This window comes from Hylobates moloch, unplaced genomic scaffold (genome assembly GCF_009828535.3).
Source record: "Hylobates moloch isolate HMO894 unplaced genomic scaffold, HMol_V3 SCAFFOLD_1, whole genome shotgun sequence".
Lineage (NCBI taxonomy): Eukaryota > Metazoa > Chordata > Mammalia > Primates > Hylobatidae > Hylobates > Hylobates moloch.
The window spans coordinates 72,486,919-72,512,557 of NW_026652276.1; the positions used below are offsets into that span (position 1 = coordinate 72,486,919).

At 35.6% G+C, this 25,639-nt stretch overlaps 1 protein-coding gene and 1 long non-coding RNA gene across 8 annotated transcripts in view; one reads left to right on the plus strand and one right to left on the minus strand.

Moving 5' to 3' along the window:
- The window catches only part of LOC131383869 (uncharacterized), a 90,126-nt gene that overhangs the window by 56,585 nt on the left and 7,902 nt on the right, over nucleotides 1-25,639 (plus strand). For 2 of the 4 annotated variants that reach the window (XR_009214271.1, XR_009214266.1), the window contains exons 3-4: nucleotides 6,857-6,947; nucleotides 21,921-22,074. This is a non-coding gene — a long non-coding RNA (uncharacterized LOC131383869). Of the gene's footprint in view, nucleotides 1-6,856; nucleotides 6,948-19,438; nucleotides 19,552-21,920; nucleotides 22,075-25,639 lie in introns of all 4 variants that reach the window. The other 2 variants (XR_009214270.1, XR_009214269.1) reach the window with 2 other exon arrangements.
- The window catches only part of UBR3 (ubiquitin protein ligase E3 component n-recognin 3), a 270,447-nt gene that overhangs the window by 41,875 nt on the left and 202,933 nt on the right, over nucleotides 1-25,639 (minus strand). For all 4 annotated transcript variants that reach the window (XM_058441285.1, XM_058441287.1, XM_058441284.1 and 1 more), the window contains 2 exons: nucleotides 14,266-14,368; nucleotides 1,667-1,770 (listed from right to left, as the gene is read on the minus strand). In XM_058441285.1, the coding sequence (XP_058297268.1) occupies nucleotides 1,667-1,770; nucleotides 14,266-14,368 (207 nt within the window). The remainder of the gene's footprint in view (nucleotides 1-1,666; nucleotides 1,771-14,265; nucleotides 14,369-25,639) is intronic.

Below are 25,639 nucleotides of genomic sequence, written 5' to 3' on the forward strand. Positions count from 1 at the left end.
GCAGTGGCGCGATCTCAGCTCACTGCAACCTCCACCTCCCAGGCTCAAGTAGTTCTCATGCCTCAGCCTCCCGAGTAGCTGGGATTATAGGTGCGTGCCACCATGCCAGGCTAATTTTTGTATTTTTAGTAGAGATGGGGTTTCACCATGTTGGCCAGGCTGGTCATGAGCTCCTGGCCTCAAGTGATCCATCATACCTGACCTCAGACAAAAACTTCTATATGAATGTTCATGGCAGCACTATTCACAATAGCCAAAAGGTGGTAATAACCCAAATGTCCATCAACTGACAAATGGATAAACCATGTTGTATATCCATACAATGGAATACTACCAAGCCATCGAGATAAATGAAGTAATAATACATGCTATAACATGGATAAACCTTGAAAACATGCTAAGTGAAAGAAGCCAGACACAAAATGCAACGTAATGTATAATTTCATTAACATGAAATATCCAGTATAGGCAAATCCATGAAGACAGGAAATCAGATCAGTGGTTTCCAGGGGTTGGGAGAAGGAGAAAATAAGAAAATGATTGCTTAATAGGCATAAAGTTTCCTTTGGGGCTGATGAAAATATTCTGGAACTAACTAATAGTGATGATCACACAATACTGTGACAGTACTAAATGGCACTTCAGTTGTATACTTTAAATTGTTTAAATAGTACGTTTTATTTTATGTGAATTTCATGATTAAAAATATTAATTGAAGCTCACAGTGCTAGTGTATTATGCTTGTTTATCAATGATATTGTTTTACTTTTTACAGAATGTCATAATTTGCATGAAATATCATAATTTGCCTATATATTTTTAAATGATTATTTCACACCCTTAGGTAAAAGGATTTATCAAAGATCAAGCTGGAGTTTGTATAAACAATGTCTTCCCCAGGAACAAGACTTTTATACACCCATAGATGTTCATTCTACTGTAACTTATAATAGTTAAACAAAATAAAAACTAGTTTTCTAATACAGAAGATGTTAATTATCTGATAGAATATTTTAAATGTTGTCTTCAAGTGAAAGCTACAAAGATCAAGGAGCAATAATTAAAATGTTGCTAATATAATACTGATGCTGTTAACATAATAATGTTATATTAACACTAACTTAAAATGATGAGACTATTTTTAATAACTACAATTACTACTATATCAAAATATGTATGCATATAGAGTAAAGGCACTAAGGCTGAGAGTTTGCTCTATTTTTCGAATTTTCACTGGTATCATCACTTCAATTTTTTAAACAATTTTCAGAGTGTTTTCCCATGTCTTTACCTCTTAGTGACTAAAAAGCTGAAAAGAACAGACCCACAAGAATTGTAAACACTTTTTCATTGTCATTTTTTAGATATGATTACTATTTGCTAATAATAGAAAAAACAATGTCCGTTATTACCACAAAAAATATCCATCATACTTACGGCTGTATTTACTTCTCTTTCTCTTTCTCTTTTTGAGACAGCATCTCACTATATTAATAGCCCAGGCTGGTCTCGAGCTCCTGTGCCCAAGCAATCCACCCACCTCAGCCTCCCAAAGTGCTGGGATTACAAGCATGAGGCACCACACCCAGCCTATTTGTCTGTATAATCTCTAGAATATTCAAAATACATAGTATATAATCAAAGAATCTGAATTATAAAGACATACCTTTGCGTAAGGGTTGTGGCATCATTAAGATCTGGATGAGCAAAAGGGATGTTACATCATGATAAAGAATTGGAACCTCAGGCTGTTGTTCTTCATATCCCAGCCTAAAAGAAAAATGTAGTCACTTTACATAGTATTGTATATCTTCTCTTTCTAATTTATTTTATATGTCACATATATAGCTATGGAACAGAAATAAAAACTTTAATACACAAAGAAGAAATCTAAAAAAAAAAACCTTAGGAGTCATATTTTTTGTAAAAAAATTATATTTTAGACTCATATTCTCTTGACTCTAACATGAAGAAAATGTATAGAAAATGTGTTGTGTTATCAAAGTAAACAATTAGGATACATTAACTTGATTATGAGTCTTTCTGATCTTAGATTACAGAAATTAAAGTATTAAACGGAGAATGAAAGAATTAGTTTCACTACAAATGGAGTGGCTTATAGGATACTTATCACAAACTTAGCAGTAACGAATAAGTAAGTTTTCACATCATTAAAAAAAGATAGGTACAGTTCCCAAATCAATTCCTGTTGAAAAGGTATGGTTAACTGCTCTTATTAAAATGTTTCAGCCGGGCACAGTGGCTCATGCCTGTAATCCCAGCACTTTGCGAGGCTGAGGCAGGCGGATCACTTGAGCTCAGAAGTTTGAGACCAGATTGATAACATGGTGAAAACCTGCCTCTACAAAAAATATAAAAAATTAGCAGGGCTTGGTGGTGTGTGGGAGGATTGCTTGAACCCAGGAGGTCAAGGCTGCAGTGGGTTGTGTGCTGCTGCACTCCAGCCTGGGTGAAAAAGCGAGACTCTGTCTCAAAATAAATAATAAAATGTTTCAACCTTATAACAAAATTCAAATAAAATCTTTAACATTTGCCAAGTTTCAAAAAGAGATAACCAAAGCAGAACCGAAAGTATACTATAAAAGGGCCGGATGCGGTGTCTCATGCCTGTAATCCCAACAGGCATGGGAGGCTGAGGTGGGAGGACCACTTGAGATCTGGAGTTCAAGACCCAACTGGGCAATGCAGTGAGACCATCTCTACAAAAAATAAATTTTAAAAAGTACACTATAAAAGACAAAGTAGTAAACCTTAGGAATGTGCAGTACTATGAAAAACACAGACTATATTACAAAGCAGAGCTTATTCTAAAAGAATTTTGTAAATGCCTTTAGAAGGTTAATTTTTTGACTACAGGTTTAATTTTTAATGACAGAGAAGAAAAGCAAATCTTAAGCTCCAGAAGTGGCTAAACTCTGAAGCTACACTTTAGACTTGGGATGAACAAAATTGTTCAACTCTTTTATTAGGCTCGATCATTCAGCAAATATTTACTGATTACTTACTACAGGTCAGGCACTAAACACGTTGGTGAGTAAATCAACCCCTGCTGCTGAGAAACTTTTAGCTGACAGAGGAAGACAGCTCTTTGAATTTCTCCATTTTCTACAAATATTCCTTAGTATACTTGTTTTCCTCTCCAAGGGTAAACCTTCATTAATGCTATGAATCCTGATATTGTCTTTCAAGTTTCTCTAGCCTCTCTGCAAGGCCGAGGTTTAAAAAAGAAAAAAAATGTGTAGGGGTCACACCATTTCTATTATTCAAATTCCCCACAGAAATAGTTTCACATGATCAACAATGATCTTCTAATTACAAAATTTAGTGGACATTTTAAATCCTTATCTTACAGACCCTTTACTTGACTTTAGATACAGTTGAACATTCTGCCTGGAAAATTTTCTTGGCTTTTGTGAAACACTGTCCCAAGTTACCTTCTATCTCTCTGATTACTCCACCTTGGTCTTCTTCACAGGTTCATCTTCCTCTGACTAACAAAAAATACTGTTATTCCTCAAGAGTCCAATTATCCCTTTCTTTTCTCACTAAGGACTCTTTTTGAAAGAACTTCTAATCCATGATTTCAATTGCCAGCTATACACTGATGACTGTATGTCCAGCAATGACTCTCTTGAACTCTCTATCTGAATATCCATTACTTCCACTTGTATATCTAACAGGCAGGCAGCTCAACAGGCCTGAAAGTGAACCCATAATCTTTCTCTCTATATGCACACTCCCACCCCAGTCACAACCATTCTGTTAGGCTGGTGCCAAAGTAATTGCTGTTTCTGCCACTAAAAGCAATGCACCAACCTAATACTTTCCCCTCTATAATCTAAGTCCTGATGTGGCTTATTTCTTATATCCTCCTGCATTTACACAATGCCTGAAACATAACAATGCCTAAAACATGATAGTCCTCCAACAAAAGCATAATGAATAAATAAGCTAGGAACTTGAGGACATCCCAAAGCCATCTTCTCTCACTCACCCCATATTTAATTGGCACTAAGTCCTAATGACTCTATCTCTACTTCCTCTTTGCCACCCCTATGGCCACTGCCTTTAAGTATTCAGTCTCTTCCAATTTTATGTTCCTCTAATTCATCCTCTATATCTTTAGTGCCTGGAAGAAGTTTCCACAGGAATGATATCTTGCTTATCATTATATCCCAATGCCTGGATTAAAAGAGTTAATAAAACTAGCTGGATAAACAAATGAAATATTCATGGGAAAATGGATGGATGAATGAACAAATAAACAAGTGGTATATAATTTTAGAGTATCAAACTGCTACATTAAATTTAACAGGTGTTTAGGCCGGGCGCGGTGGCTCACGCTTGTAATCCCAGCACTTTGGGAGGCCGAGGCGGGTGGATCCCGAGGTCAGGAGATCGAGACCACGGTGAAACCCCGTCTCTACTAAAAATACAAAAAATTAGCTGGGCGTGGTGGCGGGCGCCTGTAGTCCCAGCTACTCGGAGAGGCTGAGGCAGGAGAATGGCGTGAACTCGGGAGGCGGAGCTTGCAGTGAGCCAAGATTGCGCCACTGCACTCCAGCCTGGGTGACAGAGCAAGACTCCGTCTCAAAAAAAAAAAAAAAAAAAAAAATTTAACAGATGTTTAAAAGATTCTCACTTAAAATTAGAAGAAAGTTTATGGATCCATTTAAGCTAGCCCAATTTCACGCTTATGCAAAGATGTACTTTACTGCACAAAAATCAAAAAGGCTTGAGAATTTCTTGCATGATAACCTACAGACCAACACATGTGGAGCTTTTAGGTATAGAAAAGAAAAGCATTCCCAAATAAAAAAATTAAATATAGTTTAATAAAATAGGGGTAGTATATGCAACTGAAAAACTTACAGTGCTTAACAGAATACTAGCCTCTTATTTTACACTATATGCTAACAACTGTTTTCTACAATACAAGCAATCTTTCTCAAAATGAGAGGTGGATTCCTTTATGCTATTATTAATTTGCTTATTATTGTATGTGACCTTCCAATATTATTTAAAATCAGTCCAAATTGCCGTATGCAAGAATTATATACTACTAAGAATGCATAATTAACAAATGTTTCAAAACTGAAACATGCATACAACAGAATAAAAAATGAATTAAAAGAAGGGGGAATATTTCTAGTTGAGGAAACTGCATATTACAAAGATAACTACTTTCCCAGATTAATTTATGAGTTCAAAATAATTATAACCAAATTTACAAGTTAGGCCAGATGCAGTGGCTCACGCCTGTAATCCCAACACTTAGGGAGGCCAAGGCGGGTGGATCACCTGAGGTCAGGAGTTTAGACCAGCCTGACCAATATGGTGAAACCCTGTCTCTACTAAAAATACAAAAATTAGCTGGCTGTGGTGGTGTGCGCCTGTGGTCCCAGCTATTTGGGAGGCTGAGTCAGAAGAACTGCTTGAACCCAGGAGGTGGAGGTTGCAGTGAGCCAAGATCACACCACTGCATTCCAGCCTGGGTAACAGAGCAAGACTCTGTCTCAAAAAAAAAAAAAAAAAAAAAAAATTATAAGTGAGAGGAAGGGCTTAGAAAATGTTCTAAAAACCTTCTGAAGAATAAGTGAGAACAGCAAAGAAAAACTGGGAGTCAGAGTTTGGGGAAGAGAAATGAGAGGAACCTAACTCAACCCGATAACTAGACATAATAAATCACCTCAACAATAAACCATCATGGTATTGTCAGAGAAATAGACTTGGAGCTCAATAAAACAAAGAAGAAAGCTCCTAATCAGGCCTATAATGTAGGAACACTTAGTATTTAATAACTAGGATATAAAATCACTAAAAAAAACTACTTGGTTATTTGCAAATAAATTTTAGATCTTCACCTAACACAAAAGTGAGAATGAATTCCAAGTATGTTATATAGTTTTAAAAATCATCCCATGAGAAAACTCTAAAGTGAAAATATAGGTAGATGTTGCAAATCCTAAGACTGGATTACACATGGTAATACTAGTTATAAAAGTATACATCAGCTCTTGGAAGACATGGGCATTCTAAGTATGAAAGTAATAGGAAAAAATAAGAAGTATAAGGTCTGATTAATCTGGCTACATGAAAATTTAAAACTTCAATGGGTCAAGAAAAGTAATTACAAAAGTAGAAGGCAAACATATTTTGGAAAACACTTATAAACAACTATGACAAAATAATATTTAATATTTTAAGCCATGGAGAATCATTCATATAATTTTAAACAATAAGATGCCAACAGAAAATGGACAGAGGTCCTGAATATATCATTCACAAAGAGTGTATACAAATAGCTAATAAATATAAAAATACTTAACTTTGCTAGAAATCAAATAAATTTCCATTACTTTAGGATCCCATTTTTAACCACTCATATTAGCCAAAAAATGTTTAAGTGATAATACTTTTTTTGGTAAGTTTTTCTCCCCGATAATAATCAGAAAAAATCCTGGCAGTTATTGGCTGATAAGATAAAAACAGCCATTCTAAGGACAGAGAGAGAAATGGATCTTTCCTAGCACATCACTAGCCCATAACTGGAATGAATGAATGGACTGATGCACCCCTCTGTAGAAAAGAGAACCAAAGATTTCAACTACGGGGTTTAATATGATCATTGTGATAACTATCTTTTAAAATGCTTAATATTTTAAAATACATAATTGTTCTCACTAAGATCAGGAACTAGGCAAAGATGTCCCCACTCCCCACTTCTTTTCAACATCATACTGGAAGTACTAGCTAATGCCTCAAGATAAGAAGAGGAAATAAAAGTTATACAGATTGGGAGAAAAGAAATAAAACTGTCTTTCTTTGTTTACAGATTACATGGTCGTCTATGTAGAAAATCTGAACAAACTGACCAAAAACTCCTGGAACTGATAAGTGATTGTAACAAGGCTGCAGGACGCAAGGTTAATATATAGAAGTCAATCACTTTCATATATACTGGCAAGGAACAATTGGAATTTGAAAATAAACACACAGTATCATTTAAATTAGCAACCCCTCCCCCCAAATAAAATATTTAGGTATAAAACTAGCAAAATATATGCAAAGATCTATTTAAGGAAAATGACAAAACTCTGATAAATGGAATCAAACGACTACATAAATGGAGAGAGATAGTCCATGTTCATGAGTAGGAAGACTCAATATTGTCAAGATGTCAGTTCTTTGCTACTTGACCTAGAGATTCAATGCAATCTCAATCAAAATCCCAGCAAATTATTTTGTAGATATTGACAAACTGATTTTAAAATTTATATAGAGAGGCAAAAGAGCTGGAATACCTAACACAAAATTGAAGAAGAACAAAATTAGATGACTAACACTACCTGACTTCAAGACTTACCATAAAGCTACAGTAATCAAGACAATATGGTACTGGCAAAACAGCATACAAGTAAGATCAATGGAACAGAACAGAGCCCAGAAATTGATTCACATAATTATAGTCAACTGACTTTAACAAAGGAGTACAGGCAATACAATGGAGAAAACACAGTCTTTTCAACAAATGGTGCTAGAACAACTGGACATTCACATGCACAAAAATGAATTTAGACAAAGACCTATGCCCTTCACAAAAATTAACTAAAAATGGATTACAGACCTAAATGTAAAACACAAAACAATAAAACTCTTATAACATAAGAGAAAACCTAGATAACCTTGGGTATGGCAATGACTTTTTAGATATAACACCAAAGGCATAATTCATGAAATAAATAACTGATAAGCTGAACTTCATAAAAATTAAAAACTTCTATTTGGCAAAAGACAATGTCAAGATAATGAGAAGACAAGCCACAGTCCTGGAGAAAATATTTGCAAAAGACACATCTGATAAAGGACTGATATGTAAAATACTCGTATAAATATAAAGAACTCTTAAAACTAATAGGAAAAAAACCCAATTAAAAAATGGTACCACAGCATTAACAGATACCTCACCAAAGAAGATATACAGATGCTTAATAAGCATATGAAAAGATGCTCCAGACCGTATGTCATCAGAGAAATGCAAATTAAAACAATGAGATACCACTACATTCCTATCAGAATGGCCAAAATCCAGAACACTGATAATACCAAATGTTGACAAAGATGTGGAGTAACAAGAACTCTCTTTCATTGCTGGTGGGAATGCAAAATGATACTGATATTTTGGAAAACAGTTTGGTGGTTTCTCACAAAACTAAACATGCTATTACGATATGATCCAGTAATCATACTCCTTAGTATTTACCCAAAAAAACTGAAAACTTATATACGCAAAAACCTGCACACAGATGTTTAGAGCAGCTTTATTCAAAATTGCCAAAACTTCGAAGCAAACAAATGTCCTTCAGTAGGTGAATGAATAAATTAATTGTGGTATAGACAATAGATTGTTATTTCTATTATATAGAAATGAGCTATCAAGCCATGAAAAGACATTGTGGAAACTTAAATACATATTACCAAATGAAAGAATCCAATGTGGAAAGCTACATATTGTATGATTCTAACTATATGACATTCCAGAAAAGGTAAAATTACGGAGAGAGTAAAAAGATCAGTGGTTGCCAGGGGTTGTACTGAGGAGGGACAAATAGGTAGAGCACAGAGGGTTTTTTTTAGGACAGTGAAACTACTTTGTATGACACTACAATGGTGGCCAAATGTCACTGTACATTTGCCTAAACCTACAGAATGTTCAACAGCAAGAGTGGACCCTAATGTAACTACAGACTTTGGGTGATTATGGTATGTCAATACAGGCTCATCAGCTGTAACAAATGTACCACTCTGGTGGTGGATATTGATAATGGGAAAGGCTATGTATCTGTTACAGTGGAGAGTATATGGGAAATCTGTGTACCTTCCTCTTAATTTTGCTGTGAATCTAAAATTGCTCTAAAAAAAAAACAAACCAAAGTCTTTAAAAAATAATTGCTGTGTCCATGAGTTCTCATTGTTCAATTCCCACCTATGAGTGAGAACATGTGGTGTTTGGTTTTTTGTCCTTGTGATAGTTTACTGAGAATGATGTTTTCCAGTTTCATCCATGTCCCTACAAAGGACATGAACTCATCATTTTTTATGGCTGCATAGTATTCCATGGTGTATATGTGCCACATTTTCTTAATCCAGTCTATCATTGTTGGACATTTGGGTTGGTTCCAACTCTTTGCTATTGTGAATAGTGCCACAATAAACATACGTGTGCATGTGTCTTTATAGCAGCATGATTTATAACCCTTTGGGTATATACCCAGTAATGGGATGGCTGGGTCAAATGGTATTTCTAGTTCTAGATCCCTGAGGAATCGCCACACTGACTTCCACAATGGTTGAACTAGTTTACAGTCCCACCAACAGTGTAAAAGTGTTCCTATTTCTCCACATCCTCTCCAGCACCTGTTGTTTCCTGATTTTTTAATGATGGCCATTCTAACTGGTGTGAGATGGTATCTCATGGACACAGGAAGGGGAACATCACACTCCGGGGACTGTTGTGGGGTTGGGGGAGGGGGGAGGGACAGCATTAGGAGATATACCTAATGCTAAATGACGAGTTAATGGGTGCAGGAAATTAACATGGCACATGGATACATATGTAACAAACATGCACATTGTACACATGTACCCTAAAACCTAAAGTATAATAAAAAAAAATACAATAAAATAAAATAATATTCCAATTAAAAAAAATAATTGCTATCTCTTATCTATCTCTTAAAGTTTTTAGATAGTCTTTTAAATCCAGATTATAAAAATTAATGCTACTGTTGATTCTATGGATAAGAGGAAATGGGTGGAAGAGTTAATAGGAATAGTTTTTCCATTTTAAAAAATAAAAAATGATTATCAGCACAATGAAATTAGAAGGAAATAAAGAAAATAATTTTCATAGGATTACAGAAAAAAGTATATATGAAAAACCTACATCCTCAGATACAGAATTTTATATTGGAAGAGTGTTGAAGTGAGGAACTAGAAAGATATTTCAATTTTAAAAATATATAAATATGAAATATAGATGACATATTATAATTAACTCTTATATTACAACTTAATGAATAAACGAACCATAAAAATGAGAGCAAATATTGGGGGGTGGGGTGGAAAAACCAATCAAATTTTCCAGAAATTCCTCAGATCTAGTACTAGGAAAAGGAGCATACAATGATAGTTAAAATTTAGGCTCTGGAATCAGAGAGATTTGGATTAAAATCTCAGCTCTGTTCCTCAACAGAGGAACAATATGTGTGCCTAAAGATCATGTTAATTGACTTTTCTAAAACTTGGGTTCCTCATATGTAAAAACTGGGATAAAACAGTACCTAGTACATAGAGTTATTAGTGACGATTAAGTGAGATTATATATGCAAAGCACCAAAATGCCTAGCATGAAGTACTATATAAGTGTTCACAGCATTTACTACTATTCTAATGTCCATTAATTATGAGGGCTTGAAAAGAACAAAATCCAGCAATCAGTATTACAGAAAGCATAATATCTATGTCTGTACTTTAAGCTTTTTAATTAGTCAATACTAGGCTTAGAAACTTTTTGTTTGCTGAACACCTTTTAGACTTAAAGAGTTGTGTGTTCGAATACTCTATACCATCTTTGTCCTTAAGTATGCTAGCTAGAAAGGAAAATTACTAGTTACTACTAAGGATAATGACTTTCCTTAGCAACAACACACAAAATACTCAGTTTGCTAATTTTGTTTATAAACATAAAATACACACACAAAGTTTTGTTTTTGTTGTTGTTTTTATGAAGGGTAGCAAGATATATACATAGTCTCAAAGTATCTCCCCATAAGATACTTAGTAATTACAAAGGGTAAAATAATCACTTTACAGTGCAGAAACTTGGCACATACTGCCTTGGCTAAATGATCAGAGTTATGATCATAAGTAACAAGATAAATCAACAGCATGTGCCTCCTCATACTATGCGCTAAAAAGGAACACATTAGTCTGTGGCATTTCTGCCAAAAGGTTATAACCTGAATCTAATCACTAGGAAATACTGGACAAAAACAAATTAAAGGACATGCTACAAAATAACTGGCCAGAACTCTTCAAAAAAAAAAAAAAAAAAGCAAATGTCGTCAAGCACAAAGAAAAACTCAGGCTTAATTTCAGATTAAAGGAAATTAAAGAGACACGGCAACTAAATGCAAGCATAATCTTTTTGTTGTTGTTACAAAGTACTTTACTGTAACAACTGGCAAAATCTGAATAGGGTCTACATATGGTAGAGGCCAATATTATTAATAATTATTTCTCATGTGAATATCCAATTAACCCAGCACCATTTATTATAAAGACTATGATTCCCCCAGTGTTCCTTTGTGTCATTTCTGCTATAAATCCAAATATCCAGATATGTGTGACTCTGTTTTGTTTTTAACAAGCACATACAAATTTATTTTCTCACCCTGCCCTTTATTACACAAATGGTGGCATAAAGTACATATTTTCTGTTCCTAGATATTTTCTTAACATTGTCTCTGGGTGTTGTTGATCTTTCAAGATCAGTAAACGAAGAATTTCACTTTTTTTTCCAAATTTATCAGAAATGTTTTCAAAGAACTTGGAACAATCCTATGACCCAGCATCCCATTACTGGGTATCTATCCAAAAGAAAATAAATTGTTCTACCAAAAAGACACATGTACTTGCATGTACATCACGGCACTATTCACAACAGCAAAGACATGGAATAAATCTAGGTGCCCATCAACAGTGGATTGGATAAAGAAAATGTAGTACCTATATACCATGGACTACTATGCAGCCATAAAGAGAATGAAATTATGTCCTTTGTCACAACATGGATGCAGCTGGAGGCCATGATCCTAAGTGAATTAATGCAGGAACAGAAAACCAAACACTGCACATTCTCACTTATAAGTGAGAGCTAAACATCAGGTACTCGTGGACAAAAGATGGGAACAATAGGCACTGAGGACTACTAGAAGAGGGAAGGAGGGGAGCAAGGGTTGAAAAACTATTGGGTACTATGCTCACTACACCTGGATGATAAAAACAATCACACCCCGAACCTCAGCATCTTGCAATATAATCATGTAACAAACCTGCACATGTACCCTCTGAATCTAAAATAAAAGTTGAAATTATTTAAAAAAATAGAAATCTAAACATAAAAATTAAAACCACAGAAATACTAGAAGAAAACATGGATGAATGCTTTTTAACTAGGGAGTAGAGGAAGGCCTGTTTAACTATGACTCAAAATTCAGAATAAATGATAAGATTAATATGACTATATTAAAAAAACTTTGACAAAAAATCATACATGAAGTAAAAAGACATTTGACAATCTGGTGAAATGTATTGCAACTTATAACAAAAAGGGCTAATACCCATAACACATAAACATATCTTAAAAATGAAGAGAAAGCTGGTGCAGTGGTGCACACCTGTAATCCTAGAAACACGGGAGAGGCTGAGGTGGGAGGATTGCTTGAGCCCAGGAGTTTGAGTCCAGCCTGGGCAAAACAAGGAGATCTGGTCTTTAAAACAACAAATAATAATAATAAAGAGGAAGGCCAGGCACGGTGGCTCACACTTGTAACCTCAGTACTTTGGGGAGGCCCAGATGGGAGGATCATTTGAAGCCAGGAGTTTGAGACCAGCCTGGGCAGCAAAGTGAGACCCCATCTCCACAAAAAATAATAATAAGGAAAAGACCAATGATCCAATTTTTTGAAATAGGCAACAGATTAGAGACTTCATTAAAAGACATGCAAATGGATGGGAATGAAAGATTGATGTCTATGAATTTATTTTGTTATATAGTTTTTACTTCAGAAAAATATAAATTTTATACAATAAAATATAAGTCAAGGGGGAAAAAGTAGTCTTTAAATATTGAGGGAAAAAAACTGAAAGGGGCTGAACTATAAATCAAGTTGATGGCATAATCACATGGGAAAAGTTACTTTATATGATTTAAAAACATAGTTTTTGACTACACATCCCTAGAAGTACACATTCTAATGACAAAGATAATTTATGGTTAGTAGTAATATTGGTATTTTAAAAACATAATTGAGGCTATACTTTAGTTATACAAATAATTATGTTAATATTATTAGGAATCAAGACTTTAAGAGAAAAAAGCTACAAGTAACAAAAAAGTTAAGAAATAAAATGAAAACTGTGCAATCTTATGTTGATTAGAAATACCAGTAAGAACTCAAGATCTTTTTTTCCTTTAAAAAAATATTTCCTAACTCTGTCCACTGAAATGGCCTATAAACAATGATAACCTAGTAGCTATTAGCTATGTATACCCCCTAGCACCCAGACTGTGGTCTCTAAATACCATTTGCCATTAAAAGGAACTAATTGGAGAAATGGCTGATTCCAAGTATAGAATAGAAAATGCACAAAACGAACCCGGGACAACTTGTACCAGAAAGCGAGGATATGATGAAAGACTACTTGGCTCATGTCAAAAGTCCAAAAGTCAGTCTGGAAAGATTCTCACTAAAGTAAAAGGGAGCGATTTGTATCAAAAAGAAGAAAGATTGAAATGGAGTGAAACACATCAAATATATATAAAATCCATGAGATCATAAAATACACCAAAGACCAAACTTATTGGTCACTATTGGAAGTTAATAGGGCATCCATTCCTTACTTTGAAAATTTATAAATCAGAAAACAATCAAGTATTCATCCTGCCAAAGTGTGTTTCAGGGTCAACAAATAGTTGATATGGTGAAGTTTTTTATAAAAACATTCCATCTGATCAGAAGAATTTTTTTTAAATCACCATTTTGCAGCACCTAATGAAATAATGGATTTTAGCAAGAATTATCAGGGGTCCTTAAAACCATTAGGTGAAAGACTGATGGGGCACTTTACAATGCAGGAATCAGACTAAAGCTACCTGAATCCACTAATTGTAACGTAAAAAGAGAGACAACCAGCCATTAGGTGCCTCCACTTGACTATTTCATCTGCATAAAAATCAGTGAGATTCTTTAAAAGATTTTCTCACATGGTGGGAATTTGTATGCAATTTTTACAGACAGCATAATGGTAAACTGTTTTCAATTCTTATGATATATTTCTGTGCTTCATAAAGGAAATGTGAAAAAATCACATATATTGAAATTTCAATTCCATTTTTATATTTAACACCTATTTTTCATAAAGAGTTTTAATTGATTTTAGTCTTTCAATTATACTTACTGTGGATTCATCTCTTCTAACTGGGTGAGCTTTCTCCAGGGATTATACTCAGAGTCAATGCTATAAAGCCGCATGTGCAAGGCTAATACATGAAACAGCTGATCTGAAAAAATTGAAGAAAAGGTAATTAGAAAGTTCACACATTTGTTCCAGAACAAAATTCAAACAAAATTTCTAGTTATTTCATAAGGAAATCTGTTTCCTATCCTGACAATTAAAATTCACCAAGTTTAAGTCCCAATTACTTCACACTCTCTTTTATGGTAAACTCTGAAATACATATCCAAATAATCTGTGCTAGAATCTGGACGGTCCTTAGGCTCAATCTTAAAACAGGAATGGTTTTCCTCATCTCCTATCACAGACATACTTGTCCTTGACTTTATGCTGCAGCCTTGCCAATTTGTACTCCTCACTTTTGTGGTCTCCTCCTAACCAAACTTTACTATTATCTTCAATCCTCTACCCTGGGTAATATGAACCACAACATCCTAATAACTCACTGTTAGGTGAAGTTCTTTCTTTGCCTAATATGTCCCTCTAAACCTTGTTTAGACTGAAGAGTGAATTCATCATCTTTGGATTCTACATAAAGAAAACGTAACTGAAATAGAGTATTATTTGTTACTATTCCAACTATTTAAATTTATTCTACCTGAATTATAACAATAATCTACCAATCTTGGCTTTCAACAAAATTCTGCTCACGACATTTAGAAGAAAATATCATGTTTAAAATTATTCTGGAAAAAAAACCCTAAGTATTGCTTCTGTATCTGATGCACCCCTTCTTTTTTTGTTATAAATGACAATAATTATTCTGCCACACAGAATAATTTAATTATGACAATAATTATTCTGCCACACATACATATTTGGAAATCAAAAGTCATATTTTAGAAAATCAGATATGATACTTCTTAACATATGATTAAAATTAATTCTTAAATCTAGGAAAAAAGTTAACTGAATGACACAAACCTATTACTGTTACTTATTTTCTAATTAAAACTAGACCAGATTTTGTTGCTCTGAGCCAGCAGACCTAGAAATTAACTACATTTTATGTTAACTTACTCAAGATCCATCAATATAAATGGTGTAGTATGGGCTGTGCATGTGTGTTTATGTGTATATGCGTGTATGTGTATAGTAGTTTGGGAAGCTGTTATAAAACATATGAGAGCTGTAATTTGAATAAAATAAATGTTCTACTCTATGGGGCAGGATAAAGGAAACATATTTTTGTAAGTTTCAATCTGATCTCTCTATAACGAACAGACGAATCTAAATACCTTATCCTGTTTCATCTCCTATTTATAAGTCAATTTGTAGCCTACATCTTCCTTAAATTTCTTCATTCTATTAATGACTTACTTATTATGTGCCAGGCATTATGTTACATTGATTGATAATCTCAATTAATTTTCACAAAAATTCTACTAGGTGGGTAATATTATTAACCCTCACTTTTGAGGCAAGTAAGTTTCCCAAATTTCCAGTTTTTATAGTAACCTGGTTTCTTAGACGATACTGAGAACAAGGGAAGTTTTAGCAGAGGAAAAACATGACTAAAGATTGGTAAATTTTCTTTTATTTCAATTATACATATGAGATTACTAAGCATATAATTTATACTTTTAATGAGTGTTTTAATGACTAAAACCTAAAAGTGTTTAAAAAACTAAATTCTTCTCACAGAAAAATATTAAGATTATCTCAAGCTGCACGGTGAGGAGTTCTGCATTCTTTTTATATAGGTATTAACTTGATCAAAGGGCTCGTTTTAATATCTCCTATCAAGATGAAGGTGGATCATCTTAGTTTCCCTAATTTAATCAAAAGCATAGAAGCTGCAATTGTACTAACCTGTTTTGCATTGAAACCACAGCCAGCACAGAAAATAACATTACATTCACCTATTTTCCTAATCCCTATCATAATTTAAGAATTTCACAATGTTAGAAGAAAAGTTTTTCATCATTTCCTTATTCTATAGATAAGAAAATAGGTCCAAAGAAAGGAAGTACCATTACTATATAATAGACCAGAAAGATGATCATCTTTCTGGTCTATTATATAGTAATAATAGTTATAGAATAAATCTATAGTATGTAAGTTGGGCTTACATCAGGCAGATACATATATGGTTTGTACAAATATGAAATAAATTTAATATTGCCAGCTCACTCTTAATGGTTATTCTAAAAGCTAAGAATAGGATTCAAGATTTGCCACCTCTTAGTTATTTCTACCACTCCACTTCTTGGGGGTTTTATGATTAAAATAAAAGTACAGGATTCCTTCTCTCTCTGGCTCAGAGAACTGACCAAATAACCATTAATAACTTCAATTTGTTAATAAAATTCATTATTTATTGTTTATTCATTTTTTTGAAAATTTAGTCTTATCAGTAAGACCGAACTCTAATATTCATTTAGAAGCAAAAATACCTCTTATACCAGACAAATATTAAAGACGTAGGATGAAGAGAATCTATAATCATAATCAAAAAGTTAAAAACTTTAAAAAATGTATTAACTACCAGCTGCATGCATGACATTTAGAAAGTTGGAAAATAATTATATCAAGAAAGCATATTATTAAAATTTTGGGTAACAATAACGAAAAAGAATAACTCCTTTCCTAGTATAACACATTTTAAAATTCTAAAGTTTGATCCACATACATAAAAAGATTTGGAAAAGAGAAATACCTTTAAATTCATTTATAAGCGTGCTGTGATTTCAATCTATGTATAGGAAGCACCACTGTCTGGGAGGAGCCAGGAAGTCCTGGATTCAATCCAAGTCTGTACTAGCCATGTGTCCTTAAACAAATTACCTAACCTTAGTTTTACAGTCTGTAAAATAAATATAATATCATCTTTCTGGTCTATTATATAGTAATAATAGTTATAATCATAGAATAAATCTATAGTATGTTTGTAAGTTGGGCTTACAGGCAGATACATATATGGTTTGTACAAATATGAAATGAATTTAATATTTATAAACTTTACAACTAAAATTAGATATTACAACTAAAATTAGAGATTATTATACATTGGAAACATAAGGTCTCCACATAACATCACTCTACAAACACATATTAACATAAATTCTTAACTCTCTTCTCTCTTCTTTCCTTAATTTTTGGTACCACTCTCTCCTGGCTTTCCTCCAGTTCCTTCTCAGTTACTTTTATGTGCCCTTCTTCTGCTAATGAACCCGAAGAGGTGACATTTCTCATTAAAAAAAAAAGGAAAAGGCATCCTTTGTTAGTCCTCTTTCCCTCTCATTCTGCACACACTACTTTACCCAAGCCCACTTCTACCTCTAAGTTCACAATGCACAAGGCTCTCTGGTACTTCAGATGTTCAACAGGCACCTCAAGATCAATACACCCAGACTAACCTGATTGTGTAGCCCAGCCCAGCTCCAATGTTAATTTCCTTTTATAATTCCTATTTGAGTGAATGACACTCTTATTTGAGTGAATTTCCTTTTATAATTCCTATTTGAGTGAATGACACCACTACCCATGCAAATACCCAAGGGAAAACTCGGGAGTCATCTCCCACAGCCTTGCCCTCCACCAATCCTATTGGTTCTGCCTCTTATGATCCATCCTATTCTGGACCACTCTGCCACTACACTGTTTTCCACCTAAATTGCTCAACAGAATGCTCACTCAGCAGTATGCCTTTTGGTTCACCCCTCCCAATCCATCTAATCAATAAATCTGTTCACAATATCTCATAATTGATTGCTGAACCACTGAAGGAACAGGCATAGAAAGCCCTTTATGAGCTAGTCCATTTTCTTTTTCAGGTTTATTTCTTAACCTACCTTCCTTTCTTTTCAAGTATTCCCCAATGTGTCATGTCGTCTCATGTCTTTGCAAGTTGTTCTCTCAGCCTACAATAGTATCATTTTGTCCTTCAGGCCAACTCAATTCATCTTTCAAGAGCCAGTTCATGTGCTGCTCTATAAGGTTCTCTCTGATACCTCAGAAAGATCAGATTATCCCCTTACTTTATGCATTCTCCATACCTTTGCTATCTATTTTAATTTTGGCATCTCTTACACAGTCTTGTAATTATTTTTCATGTTTTCCTCTCTCCTTAGATGATCAGATCTCCCTGAAGAAGACAATTGTGTCTTTATATTTTTGTACCTCCTAGGCTAGCACAACTGCTTGACATATAATAGGATTTTTAAAAGTAGGCTGAGCATTATATATCTACAATTCTATGAAAAAATCATAAATATAAGCATAAAATTCATGATAGTTTTCTACTTTTCCCTTTCTGTTGCAATGACACACTGGTTCAGTTACCAAGAAGCAGGCCAATTAATCAGCCCTACTTTCACTTCCCCAAAAGAGACTGACCTCCCAACTCTAACTACTAAAGCAGTGCTTGACCTACTTGCTCCTACCATCTTCTTCCCATGCTGGTTCCCATGCGACAACTCATCTGGGATAAATTCTATTTTCTGCAATATCTAATCAAATTCTTTACAACTGTGACAAGTCTAAAGTATTATAATGTGCTTCATCACAAGACAGACACATCATTACTGAAACTGAGAAAACAACAGTGAAAGATCAGTTTGTCCTTAGGAAAATCAAAGACTTAATTGTAAGTACTCCTAGCTAGAACCAAAAAGTAAGGTTTAAGAAATCCTTCTACCTTTGTCAACATTAAGGTAAGACTATTAAAAAAAAAAAAAAACTCTACAAAATAAAAATATAACTCCAAATTTATTATATAATTGAGTTTCACATGTATGTGTATGAACACCACACACACACACACGCACACAGATACCATTATGCCAATTTTTATGACCTCAGGAATATCCACTTAAAGAAACTAAAACCAAAGTTATCATATGTTGAAATCTTTCAAAAATGCTTTTGAAACAGATGTTCCAGTACCATCCTGGAAACTGTATCTCTGTCAGTTATTTCTTTTCTTTTCTCTTTTTTTTTTTTTTTTTTTGAGATGGAGTCTCACACTGTCACCTAAGATGGAGGACAATGGCACAATCTCAGCTCACTGCAACCTCCAACTCCCGGGTTCAAGCAATTCTCCTGCCTCAGCCTCCTGAGTAGCTGGGATTACAGGCTCCCACCACCGCACCAGGCTAATTTTTTGTATTTTTAGTAGAGACGGAGTTTCACGGTGTTAGCCAGGATGGTCTCGATCTCCTGACCTCGTGATCTGCCCACCACGGCCCTCTGTCAGTTATTTCTAAACATGCAAGAAATCTAAAACTGGTAGGTTATTTCTTACTATACTCATAATGATCATTAAGATATAAAGCCATTAAAGAGTTATCCTAAAGACTTTCTGCCAGGTGCGGTGGCTCATGCCTGTAATCCCAGCACTTTGGGAGGCCAAGGTGGGTGGACCATGAGGTCAGGAGATCGAGACCACCATCGTGAGACCCCTTCTCTACCAAAAAATACAAAAATTAGGCCAGGCACAATGGCTCACGCCTGTAATCCCAGCACTTTGGGCGGCCGAGGCAGGTGGATCATGAGTTCAGGAGTTCGAGACCAGCCTGGCCAAGATGGTGAAACCCCATCTCTACTAAAAATACAAAAATTAGCCAGGTGTAGTGGCAGGTGCCTGTAATCCCAGCTACTCGGGAGGCTGAGGCAGGAGAATCGCTTGAACCCAGGAGACGGAGGTTGCAGTGAGCTGAGACCGCACCACTGGACTCCAGCCTGGGCAACACAGCAAGACTCCATCTCAAAAAAAACAAAACAAAACGAAAACAAAAATTAGCTGGGTATGGTGGTGGGCGCCTGTAATCCCAGCTACTTTGGAGGCTGAGGCAGGAGAATTGCTTGAACCCAGGAGACAGAGGTTGCTGTGAGCTGACACGTTACCACTGCACTCCAGCCTGGGCAACAGAGTGAGACTCCGTCTCAAAAAAAAAAAAAGAACTTTCATAAATTGGTTCTATCTTAAGTCGTACCACTGTTAAAATGCACCTAAGGTAAACTTAACTGGGTCTGTATTCAAGACTTCAGTCTTATCAGTCTAGTCATCAATGGTTAAATCACTGTCAATGGAAAAAACCTCAGCCAGGCAAGGTGACACATACCTGTAGTCCCAGCTACTCAGAAGGCTGAGGTGGGAGGATTATTTGAGCCCAGGAGTTTGAGGCCAGCGTGGGTAACAAAGCAAGACCCTGTCCCTTAAAAAAAAAAAAAAAATCTCAACTAGCCAAATGACTCTCTGAAATATCATGGGGGTGGGGAAAAAAAATTTCCCTTTCTCTGCAACTGAATAATCAAAGTGAGGAAATGGGTCTGACCTACTTATCCTAAGGTGAATGTAATAGGTGTGAGTATACACCTCTCACAGCAAAGCCAGCTTCCACTGGTTCCTCTGTATGTCCCTGAGAAATCAGCCATGAAGAGATGGGAAAGAGCTCTTTAAATGAGGTCTGGGAACAGGTCCAAGAAGAAGGGAACATCTGTAGATCTGGTTCCCAAGAGACAGAAGGTTGATGCCATGGATGACAGGAGCTAACTCATCTATCCCTATCCCATTCCTAAGCACTCCAGGCAAGGCAGGGCAGAGAATCAAGTGGCAGTTATGGTAGAATTTTAAAGGGTTAAAAGACAAGTTTAATAATTATTATTATATATAATAACATATTATGTAAGATACTTTAGCTTATATATCTAATACTATTTGATCATTACATTAACTATGATGGATATATCAGATAGTCAGTATAAGTACCATCATCCTCACTTCCACAATGAGGTAAAAAGTTAGGTCAGGTTCCCGAAGTCCAACAGATAACAAATACACTAGACTGCATGTCTTCAAACTCCAACCCAGTGTTCTTTCCAGCACTATATGCTATGTTTTCGCCAGTCAACAAGGACACATAGGATTTTGGGAATAGAGTGGGGAAGTGCTGCTTCCTTTGGAGAGGTTTTTTCTGCCATGTGAGGAAGGGAAGACAGTGAAGAAAAAGGCTGTCTTTAGTACTTTCGTACTTTCCATGCTGTGTTCCTCTCCTGCCTCCTGGAGTTCCTATGTCTCCACTCCCAGGCACACTATGCCATAATTCTCTGGTTACCTCAAGTATCCACAAGTATTATTATTAGCTTCATCAAATTGTTCACCTTCTACTTTAAGGTTTCAGTGACTAGAAGCCTCCCCTTTTCCCTTTCCGACAGAGCTTTGGATGGTAAGAGGCAGGGAGAGGACAATTCTGCTTCTGCATATAGGTAGTCCTAGGAAGAGAGGTCAGTTCTTAGGACTCCTAACTTCCTGTTTACTAAAGAGGCACATTCCATGAATCCAGGTCCTATTTAAGCACCTCATTTAAAATGGGGGTAGGGTTTGTCCCATCTAACTGCAGAAGAAAGAAGCTGCCTTGCCCTAAGCCAAGTAAGATCCAAAGACCCCTATGTCCTGATAGTGAAAATTACTATCTATGGTACTTGGTTCTTAGAATGCCCAAATTACAAATATAGAAAGGCCTGGCTACTTAAGTCACAAATCATGGCACTTTCAGAAAGGCCGTAAAGAAAATTTAAAGCCACTCCTCTAACTTAAATTTTCATGCCACATTCTTAAACCTCTCCAAATTAACAATGTATTTTGTTCTCAACAGATAAACTTTATCATAGAGATAAATCTCATTCTGTCCTCCTAATCTCATCTCTGAAGAGGTCAAAAGAAAGTTTGTCAAGTCCCTTAAAAAAAACTGCAATGGACTGAATGTTTATGTCCCACCAAAATTCCTACGTTGAAGTCCTAACCCCAAGGTTAGTATAAGGAGGCGGGGCCTTTGAGAAGTGATTGGTCATGAGGAAGCCCTCATGAATGGGATTAGTGCTCTTATAAAAGAGATCCCAGAGAGATTTCTTGCCCCTTTCACCACGTGAGGTTACAGTGAGAAGACAGCTATGTATGAGGAAGCAAGCAAGTCCTTATCAGACACCAAATCTGCTGGAGCCTTGATCTTAGACTTCCCAGCCTCCAGATCTGTGAGAAATACATTTCTGTTGTATATAAGCCACCCAGTCTGTGGTATATTGTTATAGACTAAGACAAAAATTGAGCTAAAAAGTGTTATCTTGCTCCTTCTCCTTATCCACACACCCCCTAATTTGACAATTATAGTGTTGAAATAGGAGAAATATTAATGTTGACATTTACAATCTATAGAAACTAGAATATATATTATAAAATTGAATTCTTACAACAATCCTCTGACTGGGTATTAATGAGGAACAGAATCTCACTCTCTAGTTTACACTATGCTGCCTTTTAATATCACCATCCTTTAAAAGGCTTACCAAACTCCTCACCTATCTCAAAAAGTACTCCTTATCTCTGAAAGTGTTCAAGCAGAGTGCAAACGATTGGAATAGTAGGTACAAGATGCCTGAGCTAGATAATATTTAGACTAGGAGATTTCCTAAGTAACTTTTAGCTCAAAGATTCTGATTCTATGTATCATGTGATTTCACTGACGGCCTCTATTTTTTATTTATGCACTACTTAAAATGAAGAGCAAAATATAAAACAAAATACCAAAATCTTCTGAATGTGTAAGATGTATCAAAAGAAAACAGCAACAAAAACTCCAAGCCTTGATTTATTCTATAGCGTATGACTGTAGATAAAGTATAATTCTAAAAGTTCCTAGAGTATAACTCCTAGTCCAGCTATTTGCCTTTTGTGCTTAATGTCAATGATGTTAATTAACAGGGGGGAAAAGCTCCAGATTTGAGCTTTACATGTAACAGTTAACAACCATGAACATCTGTCAGGACACAGATCATCCAGTCTAATACACTAATTTTATAGATGAGAAACTGAAGCCAAAAACATAAAATGTCTTGCCTAAGCACATGCTTATGACTCCTAATTTGCTGTTGTCTATTCCACCACATATGCATCTTTCATGTTGGCCCTAAATACGCACCAACTTGCTCTTCAGAACCTAAAACATTCCCAAATACCACAAAATCAGTTTTTAGCCATCAAATCTGATCAATAACTAGTCTCAGGAGACAATTTACACATTATTGTATTAATTTATACCTTTTGACCATTATAATAATTTGATGGCCAAATTTTCCTTTTTTATGGTAACAAAAAAAAATTGAACAAAATTGTGGTTCAATCTGCTTGCAGAAATTGATATTTTTAAATTTGAAAAAGGCCTTCATAAGCCATCAGTGTCAGAATTTTACTACGAAGTGTGAAAGAATAAGGCCAGACTACTTAAAAGTAATTTTAGCCCAGGCATAGTGGTTCATGCCTATAATCCCAGCACTTTGGGAGGCCAAGGTGGGAGGATTGCTTGATGCCAAAAAATTGAGACCAGCCTGGTCAGCATAGTGAGACCCCATCTCTACACAAAGAAATGTATTAAAAAATTAGTCGGGCCTGATGGTGTGTGTCTGCTGTCCTAGCTACTCGGGAGGCTGAGGTGGGAGGAATGCTTGAGCCCAGGAGTTTGAGGCTGCAGTGAATTATGATTGTGCCACTGCACTCCAGCCTGAGTGACAAGGGAGACCCTGTCTCTCAACAATAAAAGGGTAATTTTGTAAAAACTCATTATTGGTTTAACAACGTCTTTACGCTAACTGTAGGGAGAAATTAATGTCAAAATAATTTTCTATAATTTTTTTTTTGAGACATTATCTTGCTCTGTCACCCAGTCTGTAGTGCAATGGAACAATCATGCCTCACTGCAGCCTCCACCTTCTGGGCTTAAGCGATCCTCCCACCTCCGTCTCCTGAGTAGCTGGGACCACAGGCGCACGCCACCACACCCAGCTAATTTTTTTTTTTCTTTTTAGAGATGAGGTTCTCCCTATGTTGCCCAGGCTGTTAACAGCTTCTGGACTCAAGCGATCCTCCCCACTTCAGCTTCCCAAAATGCTAGGATCACATGAGTGAGCCACCGCCCGCACCTGGCTAATTTTCTGTAATTTTAAATTCACCAAAAATTCACTCTTTGAGCAAGTAGAACTATTTTAAGTTGCCTGCACAGATCTAAGCTGGGTTGCTTGCTATGAATAGCAAATCTGGTAGAAATTATTTACTGCAGTGACTATGCATAATTTCTTGATCAGATCATAGATTACATCAAAATTAAGTCAGAACTTCCCAAATGAAAATGTCAAGGCAAGAGTTTGCCTTATCCTCTCTTGACTAACATTTCATTTTTAATCTTTCTATAAAATCATGGAATCCATTTGAGACATGAACTGTGGTTTCTTAGTTAAACGACAGTAATAAGCAGAGAAATTCTCAGACCCAAAGACAGGAAAAGACGTTTACCTACAAATGAAATAATTTTTTATATTATGCTCCAATATTAATAATTTATCAAATGGCATTGCCAATGGTTTCAACAATTTCTACTTGAGAAATACACTGAGCATATCATGCCAAAAATGTGTTGAAAGCATGTGAACTTCACTAGAATTTATGGAGTGTCATATTTACTTTCAAATCACTTTAATGAAGAAATTAATACAGTAAGCTTAATATTTTTCTTAATAAAAAGTTATGCCTTTAATTTTTACATCTGCTTTTTCCAACATACGTTGCTTGGTGGTACTTACTGTATATACCAATTTGTAACAAAAACTCTAAACCTCACTTATCTTTCAAAGTCTTGTTCAAATGCCTTGTCCACCAAAAGCTTCACTGATTCCAGCAGATAGATATGATCACAAACCTCTAAATTTCCTAGAACTTCTAGGAAATTCACTGCTGGAATCAGCAAAGTTTTTGGTGGACATGGCATTGGAACAAGTCTCATCTGCTGAATACAAGTCCAGCAGATAAGAACCAGTCTCTAGAACCAGTATCATGTGCTGAATACAAGGTCCTAAATGCCTGATCTTCCCTGGTCGGTAAGGAGGAGGGCTAGAGCTCTGACCTAGGAATCGGCAGCTGTGCTATATGTGAGAACTAACGCACATGGCCCATAGCAAGAGCAAGGGGAACCAGCCAGCAAGCTGGCAAGGAATAAAGAAGAGCTAACTGGTATCCAGTGCAGAAGGACTCAGGACTTGCAAAAATGTCTGAAAAAATGGCTCAAAACAAAAACAAAAACAAACAAACAAAAAAGGATTGACAGTGAAAGGCTGACAAATGAAAATAGACAAGATAAATAGGAGAGTTAGCACATAAGGGCCTGGAAAGATCCCAAGGCAATGTTGTACAGTAGAGTGTCTGACTAAACCAGCGAGTGAAAGGTCTTAAAAGTTCTGCATCCTTTGGGACACTTAAGGGCAGGAGATATGTCTTATATAACTGAATTTAGAGTCAGAAGAGCTGGGCTCAAGTGCAAGCTCTGATATT